This window comes from Elephas maximus, chromosome 7 (assembly GCF_024166365.1).
Source record: "Elephas maximus indicus isolate mEleMax1 chromosome 7, mEleMax1 primary haplotype, whole genome shotgun sequence".
Lineage (NCBI taxonomy): Eukaryota > Metazoa > Chordata > Mammalia > Proboscidea > Elephantidae > Elephas > Elephas maximus.
The window spans coordinates 26,404,703-26,426,026 of NC_064825.1; the positions used below are offsets into that span (position 1 = coordinate 26,404,703).

The following is a 21,324-nucleotide window of genomic DNA, read 5'->3' on the forward strand; positions in this document are numbered from 1 at the left end:
GCAGCCAAACTCTTAACCACTGCGCCACCAGGGTTGTTTCCATGAAGTGCCCAGGGTACTGTAAAATCACCACGGTTTTAGCCATGTAAAAACAGTGGTTTTGTGTGTTGGCTGCGCCATTGTCCTCTGCCTGCCTAGAGAAGGAAAGGCCAGGCTCACAGAAGTGTACCTAGGGATACTAAAACATGTCTCTTCTAAGAGTCAGTTGGTGATTATGCCTATATAAAAAAATAAACTTCTCTAGAAGTGGATATTGAGTTGAGCTGAAGTATGCTAACTAGGAATGAGAAAACACTGCAGTGAGTATGATTTTTCTCAGATGAAAAAGACGCATACATAAGAGTTCAAGAATCTGTTGTAATGAATCGAGGGGCAGGGTTCTATTTCAGCTGGAATGTTAGTTTATTCCTTGTTAAATCCTGGCTTTTCCCTGTCAGAGTTCTTGATTTCATTCCCCATTTGCCAGCAGACGCTAAATTTCAAGCTGAACAAAGGTTTCTTTCCAGAAAAGTGCTTTTGAATGGTGGGTTTTAAAATATTCCTTCATTCTCTGTGCATATGTTCCTTCTTTACACTCTTTTGTTGTCATTTAACCCTTATCTTTCTTATTTGTCCCCTTCCCCTCTTTTTCTTCTATCTGATCTTCTCACCGTCTCATCAAACACTTCTTACCCATTTACCCCAGTGTCTTCCCTTTTCTTCACTCCCCATCTGTATTCACCATCTGTTCTACCTTATAGTGTCCCTTTCTTTTTACTCATTTATTATTGAATCTTCTTTTCTTGTCCTGCTTCTGTCCTCAGCTGGCCATCATTATATTTCAAAGTCTCTACTTAAATGAGCACGTCGGTGTGTATTGAAGGAGGGCAGGTCCAGGAAGCAAAGAAAATATTCTGAGCTTCATGTTCCGCCCAACTTCAGGTTTTGCACTTCCGGTACTATCACTGCTGATGTTACGAAGCAAGTTTACCTCCTCTGCTCTCTACGTGCTCTCATGTTTCCAATTTTTATAATAGATTCTACTTAAGAAAAAAAAAAAAGGGCATTATTTAATTTAGTGAACAGGTCTAGAGTCAGTACAAAGAGGGCATCAGAGCACTTAGTAAAAATAAATTGGACGGAGTGGAAGGCATTGTCTTAGTTATCTAGTGCTGCCAGTGCTAACAGAAATACCACAAGTGAATGGCTTTCACAAAGAGAAGTTTATTCCCTCACAGTCCAGTAGGCTAGAGGTCCATCCAAATTCAGGGCGCTGGCTCCAGGGGCAGGCTTTCTCTCTGTTGGCTCTGGAGGAAGGTCCTTGTCATCAGTCTTCCCTTGGTCTGGGAGCTTTTTGGTACAGGAACCCCAGGTCCAAAGGATGCACTCTATTCCCTGAGCTGCTTTTTGATGGTAGGAGGCCCCCCCGTCTCTCTGCTCACTTCACTCTTTTATTTCTTAAAGAGATTGGCTTATGACAGTATTTAAACTTGTATATCTCATCAGTATAACCCATCTCATCCATTTCATTTCATCATAGTGATAGGATTTACAACACATGGGGAAATCACATAAAATTGTGGACAATCACACGATACTGGAACTCATGGCCAGATATTTTTGGGGGACACAGTTCAATCCATGACAGGCATATACTACTTATGCCCCTGGAGAGGAGTCACCAGATGAGGATCAAGAAGCCAGACAAGAAAGAGCAAGAGGATGTAGTGAACTGAACCCAGTGCAGCTCAGAAGAGGCAAAGCCATCATTACCAGCCTAAGGGTAACGAACTTACAGAAGCTGTCCCCTGACCAAGAAATATCCGGTATGTCATTATTGAACACAGTGCATGGAGGGCATACACTAGAAACAAGGAGTCGTTTCCATCTCATTAATCATTTTGTCAGAGTAATCTGAACATGGATACATAAATGCTTGATTTGTTAGAAGAATGTGTAGCATAAAAGTGCCTGAGACACATCCAAGAATAACTTGAAACTTATTCAATGCAATTATTTACCCTGATAATTATCAGGGAGGAGCCTGGGTGGCGCAAGTGGTTTGCAAGCAGCTGCTAACCTAAAGGTTCCCAGCTAGAGTCTGCCCAGGAGCCTTGCAGGAGAAAGCTCTGGCAAACAGCTTCTGTCAGGGTTACATCTTCGAAAGCTCTATGGGACAGTCCTGCTCTGTAACACGTGGGGTCACTGTGAGTTGGAGGCTGACTCAATGGCAGTTAACAACAATTACCAAGGATTTGGCTCCTCTCGCTGATATCTAAGGCATGGGACACTTTAAAAAATATGGATTTTTAGTGCTAAATCAGTCTCCCTCTCTGGTAGCTGGTTTCCTGTCAATTTACTCCTGCTATGTATGAATGTCATTTCCGGACCGTAAGGAAAGCACATTGGGAGATGAATCAGCTCTTTAAGCCCTAGGGTGCCAGTTAGTAGAACAACAGCAAGTAGAACAAGAAAGTCCCAAGAGATGATTTTGTCCAACCCCTTCATTTTTCAGTTCAAGTGACAGAGGCTCCAAGGGGTGGGATTTGCACAAACACAGCTGGTTCTGCCACTACCCCTGTGACTTTAGGCAAAGTCCCTCAATGGGTCCGACCTCAGCTCCTTCTTTGTAAAAAAGGACTGATGATAATCGCAGCGAACATTTTCCAAGTGCTTCCTATGTGCCAGGCACTATACTGAGTATTTTAGGTGTCTTAGCTAATCCTTCCTCCCAACTCCTCAATAAATTATATAGGATTATCTTCAGTGAGGGAGGAGGATATCAAGGCACAGAACACTTAAGTTATTTGCCCCCAATCAGATAATTAGGAAATGTTGCAAAGCTGGATTAGGAACCCAGCAATCATTCCCTCCAGAATTCTTAAATTCCAATTTTTAAATTGCTTCTAAGTAACCATCAGCAGGTAGTTTCTCAAATTCCTTAGATCTTTTGAAGTCCAGAACAGGGTTGGCAAACTATGGCCTACAGGCCAAAGCCAGCCATCCCATCTGTTTACATATGGCTGCTTTCACACTAAAACAGCAGAGCTGAGTAGTGGCAACAGACTGTATGGCTTGCAAAGCCTGTAATATTTACTCTCTGATCCACAACAGAAAAAGTTTGCCAACAACCCTGGTCTAAAAAAACCGGTTGCCGTCAAGTCAGTTCTGACTCATAGCAACCTTACAGGACAGAGTAGAACCGCCCCACAGGGTTTCCAATGAGCAGCTGGTGAATTCTAACTGCCAACCTTTTGATTAGCAGCCAAGGTCTTAACCACTGCGTCACTAGAGCACCACCTCTGGTCTACAGCCTTGAAAATTTAGAGCACTTTTATAGTTGTATAGTACTTTACAATGTACAAAGAACGTTGGCATACATCATCACATTTAATCCTTGTTCATGCATTATAAAGGTTACAACTCAGAGAGTTTAGGTAACTTGCCTAATCGGAGCCAAAGAGGCAGAAAGTGGCAGGGCCACGTACCCAGGTTCTGACTCCAAATTGCAAACTCTTTCCGTGAAGCCACTCTGTCTCCCCTAAATTATTGCCAGGGAAAGGCTTGGGAACTGCAGAGAAGCTGCAAACCAAGTCTAACTGTCCTGATTCATTTGCGTCATTCCAGGTGCACTCATGTAATTAGTCATCTAGGCACTGGGTTTTTTTTTAGTGCTAAAATATTATTAAATTTGTAGCATATGTAAAGGAAATGTTTATTTCTTAAAAGAAGGGCATGACAATCATAGGAAATATACTTTGAAATACATGAGATCATTCATATGCATTTTTATATTAAGGCATGTGAAGTTTGAACCTACCCAATTTAGAACATGAATGATAACAAAATGAGCAATTGCCACATTTCTCTTGCTCTTTGAAGCGATTAGCCTAAAAAAATAGTCTCTTTGTTCCATACCAAAGTTTGCATATGAATAAGATTGCAATTATGCCATCTTCATGTTACTCAATAAATATGTTGTTAGTTTTAAATGGACTTAATACTAAGACCACTAGTAAAACGATAGATACAGTATATGAACATGAGGCTTATTTAACTACATAGCTTAACCAAAAAAAAAAAAAATTTTTTCCCCAAAGGAAGCATAGTTGCTTCTTCTTAGTCTGCAAATTCAATTTAGATGGCAATGATGATTCTTAAAATAATATGGCTTAGCTTTAGGGACTCTTTTGAAATACTTGAGTCTGATACGAGGATGATGGATCTTCCTTTTTTTTTTTTTTTTTGAGATGTAACATACCTTGAGATTTAAGTTTTACTCGTATTAATGGGTTTTGAGAAGGGGGAAAATTGGGTACTCACTATGTTAGGCACTTTCCCGTATTTTATTTCCCGAAATGCCCACAATGAACTGTGAAGCATTTTCCTCCCCCCATTTTACAGACGAGGAAGGTGGGGCTCAGAGTTATTAACTAATTTGCCTGAGGTCACACTGCTGGCCTTCGACTTTAAACCAGATTACCTTCAAAACCCAAGCCCTCCCCCACTGCCTCGTGTAGATCCCGGTAACACCAAGACAATTGGCAAGTATCTCATGAAAACTCATTTTAAGAATAGAACGTTATCTTTATTGGATGGCTGGTACATTGTCATTGTGATTCTGCCCACACCATAATACTCTAATGAATATTTTATCCACAGATTTTAATTTCTCCTTGTAAGGAAAAGAATCGAGGCACCTAGAATTAAATGAACTTATCAAGTAAGCCTGCAACAAACACATAAAAATAATCCTTAAAGACAAACTGTTGTAATCAAATGCAACATTCATGTTTACAGCAGAATTCTGCATAAAACTAATTAATCTTGGACCCTATCCACAGTTAATAGTCACAAAGGGTCCTTTTATAATAAAGAGAGAAAAAAAAAGCATTATATCAGACTGTAAATCAACTGATTTTCTAATAATTTATTTATGATCTGCATCTCAAAGAGTGCCAATTTAAACAAATAGGTTCTGCCAACTGTTTTATCAGCATTCACTAATTTTTGGTAGTGGTAAGTTATAAGAACTTTAAAGAAAGGGAACTTGCCTTATACATTTTTCTATCTTCCCAGTGTTTGGCACAGAGTAGGCCATTAAATACGCTACTCATTCAACAACTTTTTAAAGTTAATGTATATATTTTCAAGGTTGGTCCCATAGCACAGTCTCAGGGATATAAGAAATGGGAGGAATCTGCACTGTACTGTTATGCAGACTAGGTGGGAAACCTGCTGGTACCCGGGAGAAATACAGATTTCACCTTTAACGAGAAACAGAGAAGTTAATCGTAGGCACTGATTTAGTTCCTTTCCCTAAGAACTAAACATTTAACCAAAAACTGACAAACATAAAAACTGCCACTAACAGACACCATGAAGCTGTGTTTCCCTTTTGCGTGATTCCACAATGCAGTGTAATGTCTTTCAATGCTCTGCAGACAAGGTAATGCCAGCATCCCTGCAAGACTGACAGTCCTGTTTTAATTTCAGGTCCAGTAAAGACACAAAATAAATAACACTGTGGAAAGTGACACTGCGGCTTCCTTATTTCTGTTTGTAAACACAGACTGGTTTTCTGGGAAGAAGGAAGAAGTTTGCTTCTGTCTTATTTTCACATCTGTAATTTCCATATGCTTCTTTAAAAATCCATGTTATAGAAAAGCAGAAAAGTACAGAAGTAATAAATTAGGAGATGATTATTCACATTGTAAAGGGATTCTCCACAGGGTTTCTTTAAATATTGAACTCCCTTGGGGCATTTAACCTGGGATTTGATTTAAATGCAGCTTTTCAGGAATACATTTCTTGTGTAAAGTTGGGCACACCTATGTGTTCATCTCACTCCCCTCCAAGGAAATCCAGCACCTTGTTTCCATTCACAGGGCAGGGGAACACGCTGTCAATGACTTCTTCCTCAGGAGGTGAGGCTTTGAAGAATCCAACCAACAAAGAGAAAGACCCACTTGCGGGCATAGTCCTTCCACTATCAGGCAACATGGCTTTCTATAACCAGGGGTTTGCTTCAGGGACCCGGGATACTTGAGCTGGTGAACAGTGTGTATATTTGGAAGCATGGCCTACAAGTATGGAGCAAGACACTCAATGGCTTCTTGTAGCTATCAAGATGGGCAAGAGGCACTTACCACTCCTGAAAACTGATGCCCACCAACAGCAGAGGGAGCCCAACTCCTAGGTGTGCAAAAAATCATGATAGCCCAGGATTCTTCCCACCTGACCTTATGCTGTATAATATTAATTGGTAAGTCATTTTCCCTATATACCAAACAGGTGTTTGGAGAAATCAGTCCCATGATTCGGCAGTCAAAGAGATGTACAATCAAAGGATCAAAAAGCTGAAGACTGGGCTTCCCTGGGTCACACCCAGTGGAAGGCAGCTTCATTGCTCAAACCAGTGGGCCAAGTTGCTTATGCTCTTGGGCCGGTCCCCAGCAGTCTGCACGGCCTGGCAGACCCGGCACCAGGGCTCGTCCCAGAAGGAGGTGATGTGCACCGCGTAGCTCCGGCGCCAGTTGAAGTAGAGGCGGTAGACAGCCGGGTTGCGGTCGAGGAAGAGCAGGTAGGCGGCCAGGGAGGCTGCACTAGGGAAGTCATCTACATGGATAAAGGCGCCGCGGGGCAAGAAGCGCTCGTAGTTGGTACGGTTCGGGCCCAGGACCACCGGCACCGTGCCGGCCAACAACGAGTTCCGCCAGAGCTTCTCGGTGATATAATCCAGGTGCTGCGAGTTCTCGAAGGCCAGGTAGAACTTGTAGCGGGCCACCGTGTGCAGGAGCCCGCTGTCTGGCAAGGGCCGTCCTGGCCCGCCCTTGCCAAACACGTCGACAAACACGTGCTGGGCCAGCTGGTGGTAGTAGCGGACTCGGGCATGGCGCTCGTCCCAGTGGCTCACCACCCAGGCGACCAGCCCCCGTTTCCGGGCCAGCGACGGGACCAGGCCCAGCGGCGGGTCTGTGGGGTGGCTCCTGGGGTACAGGTAGCCATAAGGCACGAAGACGTCTGAGTCGACCCGGTAGGAGAGAGTCCAGTTGAAGAGGTTGCTTGCCAGGTTTCGCAGTCCAGGGGAGTGGGTGGGCGACTCGAAGTTCATCCACACCCAACGTTGGCCCGGGGGCCTGGAGCCCGAGACCGCCCCGGCTTCGGCTGCCGCTTCCTCCTCGTCGTCTACCACGAGCAGCTCCCGCTCCTCGACAGTGCGCCCCCGGACGTACCAGGGCGGGGGCCAGTCGGGGGGCCCCTTCACAAGGTCCCGGTGGTGGAAAATCACGGCCTGCGCCTCCCCGTAGGCCGAGCGGTCGGTGAGCAGGCGGCAGCCACCGATCTTGAAGCGCAGCCAGCAGTCGGGGGGCGGTTTCAAGGCGCCAGTGCGCCCTCGGAAAGGCTCCCACCACAGCAGCACGCCGACTGGCCGCGGCGGGGCCGGAGACGCCCAAGGCAGCGGCGGCAGCTGCCCCCAGCAGGCGTAGGCGGCTAGCGCAGTGCATATCAGGCCCGCGGCCGCCAGCGCCGAAGGGCTCCGGGACAGTTCCGTGCCTCTGCGCCGCCGGTGTCGCCGGTCCAACGGCGCCCCCATGGAGCCGTCAGGCAGAGCCGCAGCCCCCTGCGCGTCCGCAGACGTGGAGGAGCGGCGCCAGCTCTCATGCTGCCTCTGTGGCTCCGGCCGTCGCTGCAGCTCGCCGAGCCGCCGCAGGCCCTGGACTGGGAGGGGGCGGTCCCGGAATCTAAAGGCCAGCGGGTCCGGATTCCCTTCCCCCGATTCACCGGCGGGGCGCGCCACCAGGGCGAGGTGAACCGGCCGAGCACTGCAACCCGGAGCCGCCCCGTCCCTCCTCCACAGTGCCCCTAACCGGGCCGGCCCGGCCAGGCCCGGGGCGTTTCCAACTGCGCCTCCGCCCACTCCCCACCTCCACCAGGGTCCAGCCCCGCAGACGCTTCACCCGCTATTCGAGATCTTGTCTCTGGACGCCCCGGGCTTCGCCATGCGAGCCCACCGCCCAGCCTTGCTCCTGGGTCCTTCCCGGGATCCCTCCAAGCTACACCCCAGCCCTTGCTCACGAGGCCAGAACCCTCGCCTTCCAGAGTGAGGGCCTGTTTCATCCCTGGGCGCGTCAGGGGGACGCGAGAGCAGGCGCAGGCACGGACGTCAGGCAGGCGAGGGGGGTGGGGGGGCTGAACCTCCCCGAAATCCCCCTGGGAATCCAAGTACGTTTCCTTCCGCACTGCCCAGCTATCCAGCCCTAGAGGCCACGGGAACGTCCTGGCAGAGGCTGGGCTAGTGGCCAAGACCTCGTGGCCAGCCGAGACGGGCCAATTGTGAAGTTAGTCCCCAGCGACGAGGCCCACAGTGGTTATGCATTTTGTGAAACCAGGTTTTCAATATGACTAGCTGGTGTCCTTAATAAACTTCCTGCCTGTTCGGTGAGATGAAAGTCACTATTAATTTTACTAGGAACTTATGAAACAATTAAATTTCTGCAGTCAGGATTATGCAAAATACTTTGGACTATAAATATCAAATGATGACTAAGATAAATGTTATAGCTCCCAGGTTTAGTGTCACAATGGATGGCTTCAGATTTATCAGTATGGCAGCAATTGAGGCATCTACAGCAACCATTTAAAGAATTGTTTCCCTAAGGCTTGAATTTAAGTTTCAGGATTTGGGCATTCATTTATGTTATTCAACTTTTTTTCGGAGAAATTCTAAATAGGCCACGGGCGGGGCTGCTAATCTAAGCGAGGAGGTAGTTTTGATAGGAGTTTTAGTGGATTACAGCTGTGTGTATCCGTGGGTTCCCAAAAGAGCCAGAGATGTTACATAGTGTTGAGTACCAACAGACATTTGCTAGGAATGGTGACAACTTGCCAGTGGGTTTTTTTTGGGGGGGGGGGGGCAGTTTTTCCTTTTTAAAAAATGTTGTTGAAAATAATACACAGGAAAACACACACCAATGCAACAATTTCTATATGTATAATTCAGCGATGTTGATGACATTCTTCAAGTTGTGCAACCATTTTCACCCTCCTTTTCAGAATGTTGCTCCCCCAATGACATAGGCAGCCTGCTGGCTAAGCTTCCTATCTAACCCTTCCAGTTCCTGTGGTCCAGTGGATCCCAGATGGATAGTTCTTTAAAGGAGCACGATGCTCAAGGCAGACATTCTTTACTAATTAAGCGAAACTATTGGTTTTTCTAATTATTTATTTATTACTGTTTTCTTTGCTGTTTTTTCCCTAAACTTTCTTCTTTTTTTTTAATTATGATTTAAGTGAAAGTTTACAGAGCAAATTAGTTTCTCATTAAACAGTTAATACACAAATTGTTCTGGGACATTGGTTGCTAACCACTTTTTTATAATTGTGATTTAGGTGAAAGTTTTTTTTTACAGGATAAATTAGTTCCTCCTTAAACAGTTAGTACACAAATGGTTTTATGACATTAGTTGATAGCCACTTTTTGTGTGTATGTGTGCTGCTTTAACTGAAAGTTTACAAAGCAAATTAGTTTCTCATTAAACAATTAGTACACAAATTGTTTCGTGACCTTGGTTGCCAACATTGTGATGTGCCAACACTCTCCCGTTCTCAGCATAGGTTTCTCCATTTCCATTTGTCCAGTTTTCCTGGCCCTTCCTGCTTTCTCATCTTGAGAGCCAACACAGCCAGGAGCTGCTTAGCCATTATCAAGCAAGACCTGCTCCTCCTGCCCATTAGCAAACAAAACCTTAGGTGATGGTGATGGGTGTGCCTCGACTGGGAGCTGCTCAGACCAAGCAGGAACATACCCCCTCCTATCCGTTGTCCTCAAAGCACTGGGTATGGTTCAAGCCAGTCAAACCCAGTTTACTAGCCTGATGCAAAAAAAAAAAAAAATGTGATTTGTCTTACTGAGCCTGCACACCATGATAATCTATGTAGTCCATAATCTTTGTGTATACAAGTTTCTGGGAGCTTGATTTGAGGTATACATTTCCTTGCTCCTTGCCTGCACGCTTGCAATAAACGCTCTTCCTCCCTCCTCACCTCTGTGTGTCTTTATTGATGAGAGGCCACCTCCCTCCTCACCTCTGTGTCTTTACTGATGAGAAGCCACATCAAGTGGGACCTGCTTTGGGTAATGATCTTTGCTTTTGGCCTGGTGTGTCCATTTAGTCTCATACACAGAGCTGAACTACATGTCTCATTTTTTGTTTTATAGGCGTGTCTAATCTGGCTGAAGGATGAACTTCAGAAGTAACTTCAATACTGAGTTAGAAGGGTATCCCAGGGCCATGCTCTCAGAGTTTCTCCAGTCTCAGAGCAGTAAGTCTGATCTTTTTCTGTGAGTTTGAATTTTGTCCTACGTTTTTCTCCTGCTCTGTTCTGGACCCTCTATTGTGATCCCTGTCAGAGCAGTTAGTGGTGGTAGCTGGGCACCATCTAGTTGTTCTGGACTCAGACTTGTGGAAGTTGTGGTAGTTGTGGTCCATTAGTCCTTTGGACTGATCACTCCCTTGTGTCTAGTTCTCTTCATTCTCCTTTGCTCCAGATGGGGTGGAGCCAGTGGATGTATCTTAGAGGGCCTGTCACAAACTTTTAAGACCCCAGCTGCTACTCACCGAAGTAGGATGTAGAACATTTTCTTTATAACCTGTGTTATCCCAGTTGAGCTAAGTGTCTCTTGAGACTATGGCCTCAGCCCTCAGCCCAGGAACTCAGTCCTTCAGGGAGTTTGGATGTATCTATGAAGCGTCTATCGCTTTGCCTTGGTCAAATTGTGCTGACTTCCCCAGTACTGTGTACTGTCTTACCCTTCACCAAAGTTACCACTTATCCATTTTCTAGTTAGTGTTTTTCTCACCTCACCCCTCCGCTCCCTCATAACCATCAAAGGTTGTTTCTTTCTGTGCAAAAACATTTTCTTGAGTTTTTATAATAGTGGTCTCATACAATATTTGTCATTTTGTGATTAACTTATTTCGTTCAGCACACTACCTTCCAGATTCATCCATGTTGTGAGATGTTTCGCAGATTCATCATTGTTCTTTATCATTGTGTGGTATTCCATTGTGTGTATGTACCATAGTTTATTTATTCATTTATCTGTTGATGGGCACTTAGGTTGTTTCTATATTTTTGCTATTGTGAATAATACTGCAGTTAACATGGGAGTACATACCTCTATTTGTGTGATGGCTCTTATTTCTCTAGTATATATTCCAAGGAGTGAGATTGCTGGAGCGTGTGGTACTTCTATTTCTAGCTTTTTAAAGAAGTGCCATATTATTTTCCAAAATGGTTTTATCATTTTGCATTCCCACCAGCAGTGCATAAGAATTCCAATCTCCCCACAGCTCTCTAACATTTGTTATTTTTTTTTTTTTTTTAGTGCAAGTAATGTCAGGGTAAGATGGTATCTCATTGTGGTTTTGTTTTTTAAGGGCTAGTGATCAGGAGCATTTCCTCATGCGTCTGTTAGCTGCCTGAATGTCTTCTTTGGTAAACTGTCTGTTCATATCCTTTGCCCATTTTTTAGTTGGATTATTTGTTTTTTTGTTATAGAGGTGTTGGATTTTCCCGTAGATTTTAGAGATTAGGTCTTTGTTGGATACGTCATAGCCAAAAATTTTTCCCCGTCTATAGGTTCTCTTTTAACTCTTTTGCTGAAGTATTTTGATAAGTATAAGTGTTTAATTTTTATCTAGTTTATCTTCTGGTATTTGTGTATTTTTAGTTATGGTTTCTATCCTATTTATCTTATTATTCTCATTAAGACCCCTAGCATTGACCCTATTTTTTTTCTTCCATGATCCTTATTATTTTAGGTTTGATCCATTTTGAGTTAGTTTTTGTGTATGGTGTGAGGTGTGGGTCCTGTTTCATTTTTTTACAGATGGATATCCAGTTCTGCCAGCACCATTTGTTAAAAAGACTATCTTTTCCACAATTAACTGACACTGGGCCTTTGTCAAATATCAGTTGCCCATATGTGGATGGATTTATATCTGGATTCTCAATTCTGTTCTATTGGTCTATGTGTCTGTTGTTGTACCAGTACCAGGCTGTTTTGACTTCTGAAGCTGTAGAGTAGGTTCCGAGGTTAGATAGTGTGAGGTCTTCTACTTTGTTCTTCTTCTTCAATAATGCTTCATTTATCCAGAGCATCTTTCCATTCCATGTAAAGTTAATGATTAGTTTTTCCATCTAGTTAAACAATGCTGTTGGTATTTGGATCGGAATTGCCTTGTATTTGTAAAATGCTTTATGTAGGATTGACGTTTTCATAATGTTGACTGTACCTATCCATGAGCATAGTATGTTTTGCCAATTAGATCTCTTTTGCTTTCTTGCAGTAGTGTTTTATAGTTTTCTTTGTATAGGTCTTTTACTTCTGTGGTTAGATTTATTCCTAAGTATTTTATTTTTTAGGGCCTATTATAAGTGATATCGCTTTCCTGATTTCCTTTTCATAGTTCTTTTCATTGGCGTTTAAGAGTCCAACTGGGGATTTTTGTATGTTTATCTTGTATTTTGTTACTCTGCTGAATCTTTCTGTTAGTTCTAGTAGTTTTCTTGTGGAGTCTTTAGGGTTCTCTATGTATCAGGATCCCTGGTGGCGCAGTGGTTAAATGCTACAGCTGCTTATCAAAAGGTCAGCAGTTCAAATCTACCAGCTGCTCCTTGGAAACCCTATGGGACAGTTTTGCTCGGTCCTATAGGCTCCCTATGAGTTGGAATCAACTCAATGGCAAAGAGTTTTGGCTTTTTATGTGTAGTATCATATCATTTGCAGATAGGAATAGTTTTACTTCTTCCTTACCAACTTGGATGCCCTTTATTTCTTTTTCTTGCCTTATTGCTGTAGCTGGGACTTCTAGCACAATATTAAATAGGAGTGGTGACAAAGAGCATCCTTATCTTGTTTCTGTCATTGTTTGGTTTTAAGAAGACTTCAGGGGATATTTTGGTTTAGAGCTTAAAGATTATCTCAGGGCAATAATTCCCAGGATTTATTCAACCTCAATAGCTCCAGAAAGTCTCTGCCAGGTGCTTTTGATGTTATGTGTAGAGAAAATAAACTTGGGTTTTCCATTTGGATTTACTGTTTGGAATGTCTTCTTTAAAAATAAAGTACTGAGTTTAAAAGCTTCCATAAGAGTGGTTTCAAGTGGCACTGCCCCTGTACCTCACCCCCGGTCCAAGCACAGATTGGGAGTTGGATGGACAGTTGGATGCTCTGGCTATGCCCATCAACCTTGTAAGATTTCTTCCTACACATGAAAACCTTTTGTAAAGGTTTTTTATTTCCTATATATATGTTTTTTCAGCTCTGGTGATGCAGTGGTTACATGCTCAGCTGCTAACCAAAAGGTTGACAGTTTGAGTCCACCAGCTGCTCCTTGGAAGCCCTTTGGGGCAGTTCTACTCTGCCCTATGGGATTCCAATTCTGACTCAACGACAATGGGTTCGGTTTTTTTGTTTTATAAATTTTTTAACCTAATTAAGTTGATTGTCATTGGACCAAGAAATTTCTGTGATTTCCCATTCTGATACCCCTATTTTTTTAATTAAAAAGAAAAAATTATAAATGTACAAATTGTTTTAACCACATAAAGAAAAAGGATGTATTGACTTTTCGTGCAGTTAAAAAACTATACACTGATGCGCTTTCCTCCCACACCTCAGTAAATTAAAACTTCATAAATGGAGCCTAATGTTGTGTCAACATGGTAGGAAGGCATTTGCTTGCTTGCATTCTTCCTCCCCCACTCCTAATTTTCCCTTAAATCCTCCAGATGGTCCAATTAAGCCAACTTTTTGTATGCAAAATATTCATATGCTTATATTACATGAATATAAATTTCCATTGCATCCACTTACTTTGATAGGTTGTGATGCCACAGACTGCCCCTACTTCAATAAACTCCCCGTCTTATTTTGAAGGGCTGGGGGGTGAGGAAGACACTGGGCAAGAGCATGTGGCTAGATCGGTGGAAACTAGTCATGACTTCTCCACAAATGACTGACTGAAGTTTCATAACCAGTGACTTATTCACAAGGTGAGAGATTGTTCTTACTTAAAAGAAGGTCAAGGGGGAACAAAAGAACAAAGAGAAAGAAATAAAACCTAGTGTTCTCGTTTATTCATTTAACACATTTAACATATTGGGCTGAGATGAAAAACACAGTTTTTACCTCCAAAAAAAGAATGAGAAAGACAGTGGAAAGGGAAGGGATCATTGAAGGCTTTGTGAAGGGGCTCCTGGAATAATTATAAAATGGGGGTGGCGGGGGAGAAGCCTGACATGTTAGTCTAAATAGAAGGAGCAGCATATGCAAAGGCCAGGCAGTGAGGACTAGGACAGAAGGTTAGGAATTACAACGGTTTCATAAGGCTAAGGGGCCTAAGGAAGTTGTTAACAGGTCGGCTGCTAATTAGAAGGTCGGCAGTTTGAATCCACCAGCCGCTCCTTGGAAACCCTATGGGGCAGCTCTACTCTGCCTTATAGGGTCACTATTAGTTAGAATCGACTCAACAGCTCTGGGCTTTAATTCGACTAAAAGGAGCTCTGGTGGCACATTGGTTAAGCACTTCGCTGCTAACTGAAAGGTCGCTGGTTTGAACCCACCAGCCTCTCCACCAGAGAAAGATGTGGCAGTCTGCTCCCATAAAGATTGCAGCCTTGGAAGCCCTATGGAGCAGTTCTACACTGTCCTGTAGGGTCGCTATGAATTGGAATTGACTTAATGGCAAAGGGTTTAGTTTGGTGAAAGAGTCCCTGGGTGGGACTAGTAGCCAAAAAGTTGGTGATTAGAATTCATCCAGAGGCTCCTCAGAAGACAGGCCTGATGATCTGCTTCCAAAAGAGCACAGCCATGAAACCCTGCAGAGCACAGGTCTACTCTGACATACAATGTGATCTCCATGAGTTGGAATTGACTCCATGGCAACAGGTAAGTTTGGCTAAAGAGATGGGATTTTATCCTGAAGGCTGTAGAGGGGGTTCTTGAAAGGTGTTAACAAAGTAAGGGAGCAATGTAATGAGATTTGTGTTTTTAAAAGATCATTTGTGAGGGGGGTGAGTAGTTGGGAGAGAGAATGAGAAGAGCTTCTGGAATACTGGCAATGTTCATTGATAGAGGTGCTGGTTAATGGGTGTGTTTGGTTGAGGAAATTCATCAAGCTGTATTCTTACATATGTACTTCCATGTATGTGTATTATACTTCAATAAAAAATTTCCCGATAAGATCATTCTGTTACCCAAATAAAGAATGAGTTGGATATTAGACGCAAGGTTAAGAGTGCAGGCATAGAGTCTATTTGGAAAGCTACTGCTATAATTCGGTGTGAACTAAGATGTTGTGTGCCATTGAGTTGATTCCGACTCATAGCAACTGTATAGGCACAGTAGAACCGTCTCAAAGTTTCCTAGGCTGTAATCTTTATAGGGAAGATCTCCAGGTCTTTTCTCCCATGGATAGTAGGATTCCGACTCATAGTGACCCTATAGGACAGAGTAGAACTGCCCCATAGGGTTTCCAGTGCTTTAACCATTATACCACTCAGGCTCCTGTGAACTAAGATAATAGCTGTAAGGGTTAGGAAGAAAATTACAGAAGAATAGATTCAAGAGATATTTAAGAGGCCAGTTCCTTCCTTCGAGAAGTCATCCTGGACACTCACATGCACACACCAATGCTATGTATGCCCCTCTGTGCTCCTTTGTATATATATATGTTAAAACATCACGGGGAAGGAATCATGACTGTTTCATTCAAAACTTCATCTCTAGCACCTAGCACAGACCCAGGCATAGAATAGACTCTCAATGAATACTCATTGAATAAATGAATGCTCTTGATGTATTTTATAGAAACTATCTGTCAGCATCCTCATTCCCCACTAGATTGTGAGGAACTCACAGTGGGTAGGTATCAGGAGAACCTGACTGTGTAGATGACTTGCTGTGACCTTGCCTGTTCAGTGGAAAATGCTACATATTCATTAGTCAGAATCCTGGTGGCAACTCTATCAAAGTAGGTTGGCTCTCATTGGCCCAGCCTGGACCCCATGCTCATTCTTGAAGCAACCACTGTGGTCAGGGGATGTGGAATCTTCTTAGGCCCTCCTCTGGAGCTGAGGGATATAATCAGCTTCATCTAAACTTCATGGACTAACGATCGGGGGCATGATAGTTCCTCTAAGAAAAAAAATGAGGTGCTGTTACCTAAAGAAGAGGGAAGGGATGCAGGCCAGGCAAGAAACACTTCAACTATACCCATGCAAGGAATTATTATTTTAAAGTGAAGAGGCTGGACTAAATGAATGCTAAATGACCATACAGCTTGAAGCATACTATGATTCTTTTTAGTTTGGTAATGATAAACTAATAACTCTTTTTGTATTTTAAGGCCTCTCAGTTTCCACAAAATATTACATAGGATGAACTGGCTTTAAGTTGCAAGCATGAAATAACAAAAGGTCAGGTATAAAGAATGGCCTTTAGACTCTGAGGATTGTGAAAATAATGTAGAAGAGAGCTCTGTAATTCAAGGATCCATTTATCAAGCTGAATGAGCTTGTCCAAGAATATCTGATTCAGTTCCAAACTTAATATAGGACAGTATTTCATGAGTGCCAGAACCAGGCAGGTTCCTAGGAGTCTAAGATATTCTTTGTTTTTCCTCAGGAAAATAGACCACTTGGTTCGTTTTAATCCTGTCCTAATGCTACCCACCAGAGGGAGATTTGGTATTTCTTACAGAAGCTTCAAAATGTGTTCTATCTACCTATGTCACCCAGCTGGAACTTAACTCTGTCAGCGTTGGCTCCAGAAAAACCAGGCTGCCCTCAAATGGGTTACATCTGAGATTTCTGTGACTGAACATTGATCCGCCAAGTATAATTTCAGTTTTTTTCCCAGAAGGAAGAAGAAGGCAGTTCAAAGTTCCTCCCAATATTGTGCACTTACTGGGGACTGGTGACCAGCTTTGTAACCAGGTGTGGTTGGAAAGGCTAATCTGTTTGCAGATAGGTGGGAATTGTTTCCTTAAATAGGTAGGAATTGTTTCCTTTGGCAGGTACAATTTTTAAATGCACATAATTGGCCGGATGAGTATGGAAAGAATTGTTGGTTAAAAATTATTAAGAATTGTGTAACTCAAGAGCAACTGGTTTAATTATTTTCTGTATGTTGGCTGTTTACATATTAACTATGTTTCGTGTCCATTTTTAATTATGAAAATATCACATTTAAATTAAAAAAAGTATAAAATCAACAATTCACAATTTATTGTTCATTGCCCTTTTGATAGAAAAAAAATAAAGCTAACACAGACTTACAAGGTTTTTTATTTTGATCCAAGCACAAAAAATTTACTGCCTCTATAAAAGGTGTTAATGTCAATATGAGAACTTAGTGTATTTGCTCTAAGATTTTACCCTTTAGGCACTCAAGTTCTTCCTGCACATTTACGTGACTGAAAAAGTAATGCAAAAATTTCAAATGTTCAGAAAAATGTGCAAAGTGAAATTTCAGTTAAAGTCAGAAATTTGTACACAGTGTTTTAAAGATTTGGAGGGTTTACCTCTGCATACTTCTTGTTAAACTACTCTTTACTAAAACAGAAATCATTTGCAGTCACGTGTAAAAGTTATGGAATACATGACCCAACAGAAAACTATTTTGACATTGAAATAAACATGTTAATATCCTACAGTGCAATGCCTGTGTTTAGTAAATATTTGTTGAGTAAATAGATTAATGAATGAATGGACATCATTATTCATTTTCTATTTCACAAGACACTTATGAAACAATCAATTTGTGTATTCATGAAGATTATGCAAAATACTTTGGAGGATAAAATGATGACTAAGATGAATATCATAGCACCCAAATCGAGGGTATAAAGGGTAAGTATCACACTCTTCAGGTTTATCAGCACTATCCCCCATCCCCACCCCAAGTCTGTTGAAGTCTTCAATCAAATGAGTTAACACAAATTCTGTACAGTTTCAGAATCACAGGCACACCAGATCCGGGGTTGCTGGGGAACCTGCCCCTCATCAGTACAGTGGTCAGATGGGTTCCGTTGTACTCATTCCTGTCGTTCTTCATCCAACATGAGGCCTGGGGCACTTGCAATGTTAAGAAATACCTGCTAGATTAATGTGAATGAAATTAGTGACATATACATGATTTTGGAAAAGTTTGGAAAATCAAAGTGTAAATGCATGTTGCTCATATGCAAGGAAAAAATTCCAAAAGTGGAACAGCCAAATTTTAGAGGGTAGCTGTGAGGTGGAATCAACTCAATGGCAATGGGCTTAGTTTTGGTATTTTTAGGTCAGGTTTACTGTGGCCAAATAAACCACAGCCTTAGAAATCGTGCATAATGCCTAAGGGGGGAAACCACATTAATAATGCTGCTTATAATAAGATCATTTTCAACTACTCTAGAAGGAAAGTTTGGCCTGCAATGTTTAGTGCAATGAGCATTGGTAGCACAATGGTTAAGTGCTCGGCTGCCAACTGAAAGGTTTGCAGTTTGAACCCACGAACCCACGAACCCACGTAGCGGCTCCACAGGAGAAAGACCTGGGGATCCGCTCCTGTAAAGATTACAGCCTAGGAAGCCCTAGGGGGCAGTCACATAGGGTCACTATGATCAAAAATCGACTCAAGGGCACTTAACAACAACAACAGCGTTTAGTGCAATTCAACAAACCTTTGGTCTTTGGGGACAGACAGAGAGACAGATGAACAAACACTGTCCAGGTTGTCTAAACCGCATTGCAGGAATTACTTCTGTCTCGGCAGCACCTTTGGGACAGAAAAAGAAAGCCTCTCTTTCTAATGTGAGCCCAATGCTCAAAGACTTAGTTTCTTGTGTCATCCAAGGCAACAGTGTAATAACAGCAACTCCGAAAATCAGAAAAGAGAAATCGGATGTGAGTGAAAGACAGATGCAGTCTGACCACTTATCTGCAGAGCCCACCGGTCCTCACTTTCACCACCGAACAGCCATTTCGCTTCTGTGGCTCCTTCAGTGCTTTCCTGGGCCCCATTTCCCAAGCCGCAGTTCGAGAAATAGTAACGGGGACTCTTGGTAGAAGATTTTGATATGATGACTCCATGATTTGTTGTGTTCCTTTAAAAGATAAATACTTTAGTTTTTTTTTCTTTTATGTGTCATGACATGACTCATTTGTCATATCAGGCTTGTAGAGCTATTTCCAAAGTGTTTTCCAAGCAATGCAGGACTGAGAATTAATTGTTCTATATTGATATTTGCAGGGCTGCATTAGGGTCAGATCTGGTTTGTGCTTATAAACTTACAAAAGCTATAACCTCCTTCAATAGCATTTATTGGATACCAGTATGTCCCAGGAACGTGGGATATAACTGAACAAAACAAATCCCTGCCCTGATTTTTATGCTCAACACATCCGTTAATTATAGCTTCAGAGCAATTCCAGACCTAAAGTGTCTCAAGGTTGATGTCAGGTGCTTTGAGTGTTAGGCTGTCACTAATCCTGCCCACTTGCCTTTTGAAGCGGCATTTCCTTGATATCCTTGTCATATTGTCCTTTGTCACTTCTATATTGATCAGTTGTCATTGTCAGATTAGCAGAGTCTTTTAGGCACCTATCTTTCCAACATTCTCATCTCCATTTACAGTTAGACAGTTTGTCAGATTGTCAAGGATGTTTTTCAAGTTGAAGCGAAGCAACTATCCGTTGGATGGATATTAGTTATAGAGACGTGGAAATATAAATGAGGAGGTAGCTATTTAGCCCACATATCTCCTCCAAGCTATAAGTAAGCCCGATAAAACTAAAGGCAGTTGAATTATGAAGATTCTTTTGGTTGCAATTATAGTGACTTCGTGGAAGCAGCTTCAGGTAAAAAAAAAAAAAAAAGAGCAAGAGGGAGGCAAAATTTACTATCACCTTAGAAGTGAGTCTCATAGAGCCCAAGGGGAGAGCTAGCCCTCAGGGAGGGACCCAGACAGGACTGATAACCTTGTCTGGATTCTGCATCTCTCCCTCCTCCCACCCTCCCCTCCAGATCAGTTTTCTCTGCTCCCCCACTTCACTTGGCAGAAGATGGTTCCCCCAGCGGGAGCTTCCAATCAACAGTAGAGAGGACTAGCAGATTTTGAACCCCAATTTTATATCTTTGGCAGCCAGAGTTTTACTAGCCCCTCTTGGGCCTGGTATCACCATGGTGCAATTAGCATGGCCAGGACTGGGTTTTATAGTACAGTGGTGATGGTAAGTGGATTGGTGTGGAGGGGTGGGGGTCAGTGGTGGCTGGGTTCTCAGAGGACTGAGCATCTTAGAGAGATGAACACCACTGGAAAGGTGCTACGAACTGCTTTTTTATTTATTTAATTTTTGATTGCACTTTAGGTGAAAGTTTACAGCTCAAGTGATTCTTTCATACAAAATTTTTATACACATATTGCCATGTGACACTAGCTGCAATCCCTACAATGTGACAGCATACTCTCTTTCCACCCCCGGTTCCCTGAGTCCATTCAATCAGTTCTTGTCCCTTCCTGCCTTCTCATCCTGCCTCCAGACAGGAGCTATCCATTAGGCCTCATGTATCTGCTTGAACTGAGAAGCACACTATTTACGAGTACTATGTTTTATAGTCCAGTTTAATCTTTGTCTCAAGACTAGTCTTTGGGAATGGTTTCTGTTCTGGGTTAACATAGCATCCGGAGGCCATGGCCTCAGAGATTCCCTCAGTCTCAGTCAGACCATTAAGTCTAGTCTCTTTATGTAAGTCTGAGTTCTGTTCCACACTTTTCTCCTGCTCCATCACGGATTTTCTGCTGTGTTGCCTGTTAGGGCAGTCAATTGCTGATAGCCGGGCACCATCTAGTTCTTCTGGTCTCAGGCTGATGGAGTCTCTGATTTATGTGGTACTTTTGCCTGTTGGACTAATATTTTCCTTGTGTCTTTGATGCTCTTTGTTCTCCTCGGCTCCAAGTGAGTTGGGACCAATTGATATGTCTTAGATGGCCGCCTGCAAGCTTTTAAGACCCTAGACATCATTCACCAAAGTGGGGCTACCAGCTGCTTTTAAATTTTTATTTATTTATTTTTGATAATCAAGAAGGGATATTCCACAGTCTATTGTTTCTATGAATAAGTACTTCCTTATGCCTGAAGTAGATACTTGAAAAAAATTTGTTAGGAAAATTTTTAAACATACTCAAAAGTAGGAAGAATAAGGTGATAAACCCCCAGTTCTACTCACCAAGGTTCAACAATTACTAAGATTTGCCACATATTCTTCACCTATTCCTTTTTATTTGTTCT

The 21,324-nt window shown here is 42.7% G+C and overlaps 1 protein-coding gene across 1 annotated transcript; it reads right to left on the minus strand.

Moving 5' to 3' along the window:
* Positions 1-4,077: 4,077 nt before the first annotated feature.
* FUT4 (fucosyltransferase 4) lies at positions 4,078-19,056 on the minus strand. Its single transcript, XM_049889710.1, is given in 4 exon segments — positions 4,078-7,681; positions 7,684-7,845; positions 8,059-8,240; positions 18,987-19,056. Coding segments are annotated over 4 exon segments (1,713 nt in total). The 3' UTR covers positions 4,078-6,382.
* Positions 19,057-21,324: the final 2,268 nt, after the last annotated feature.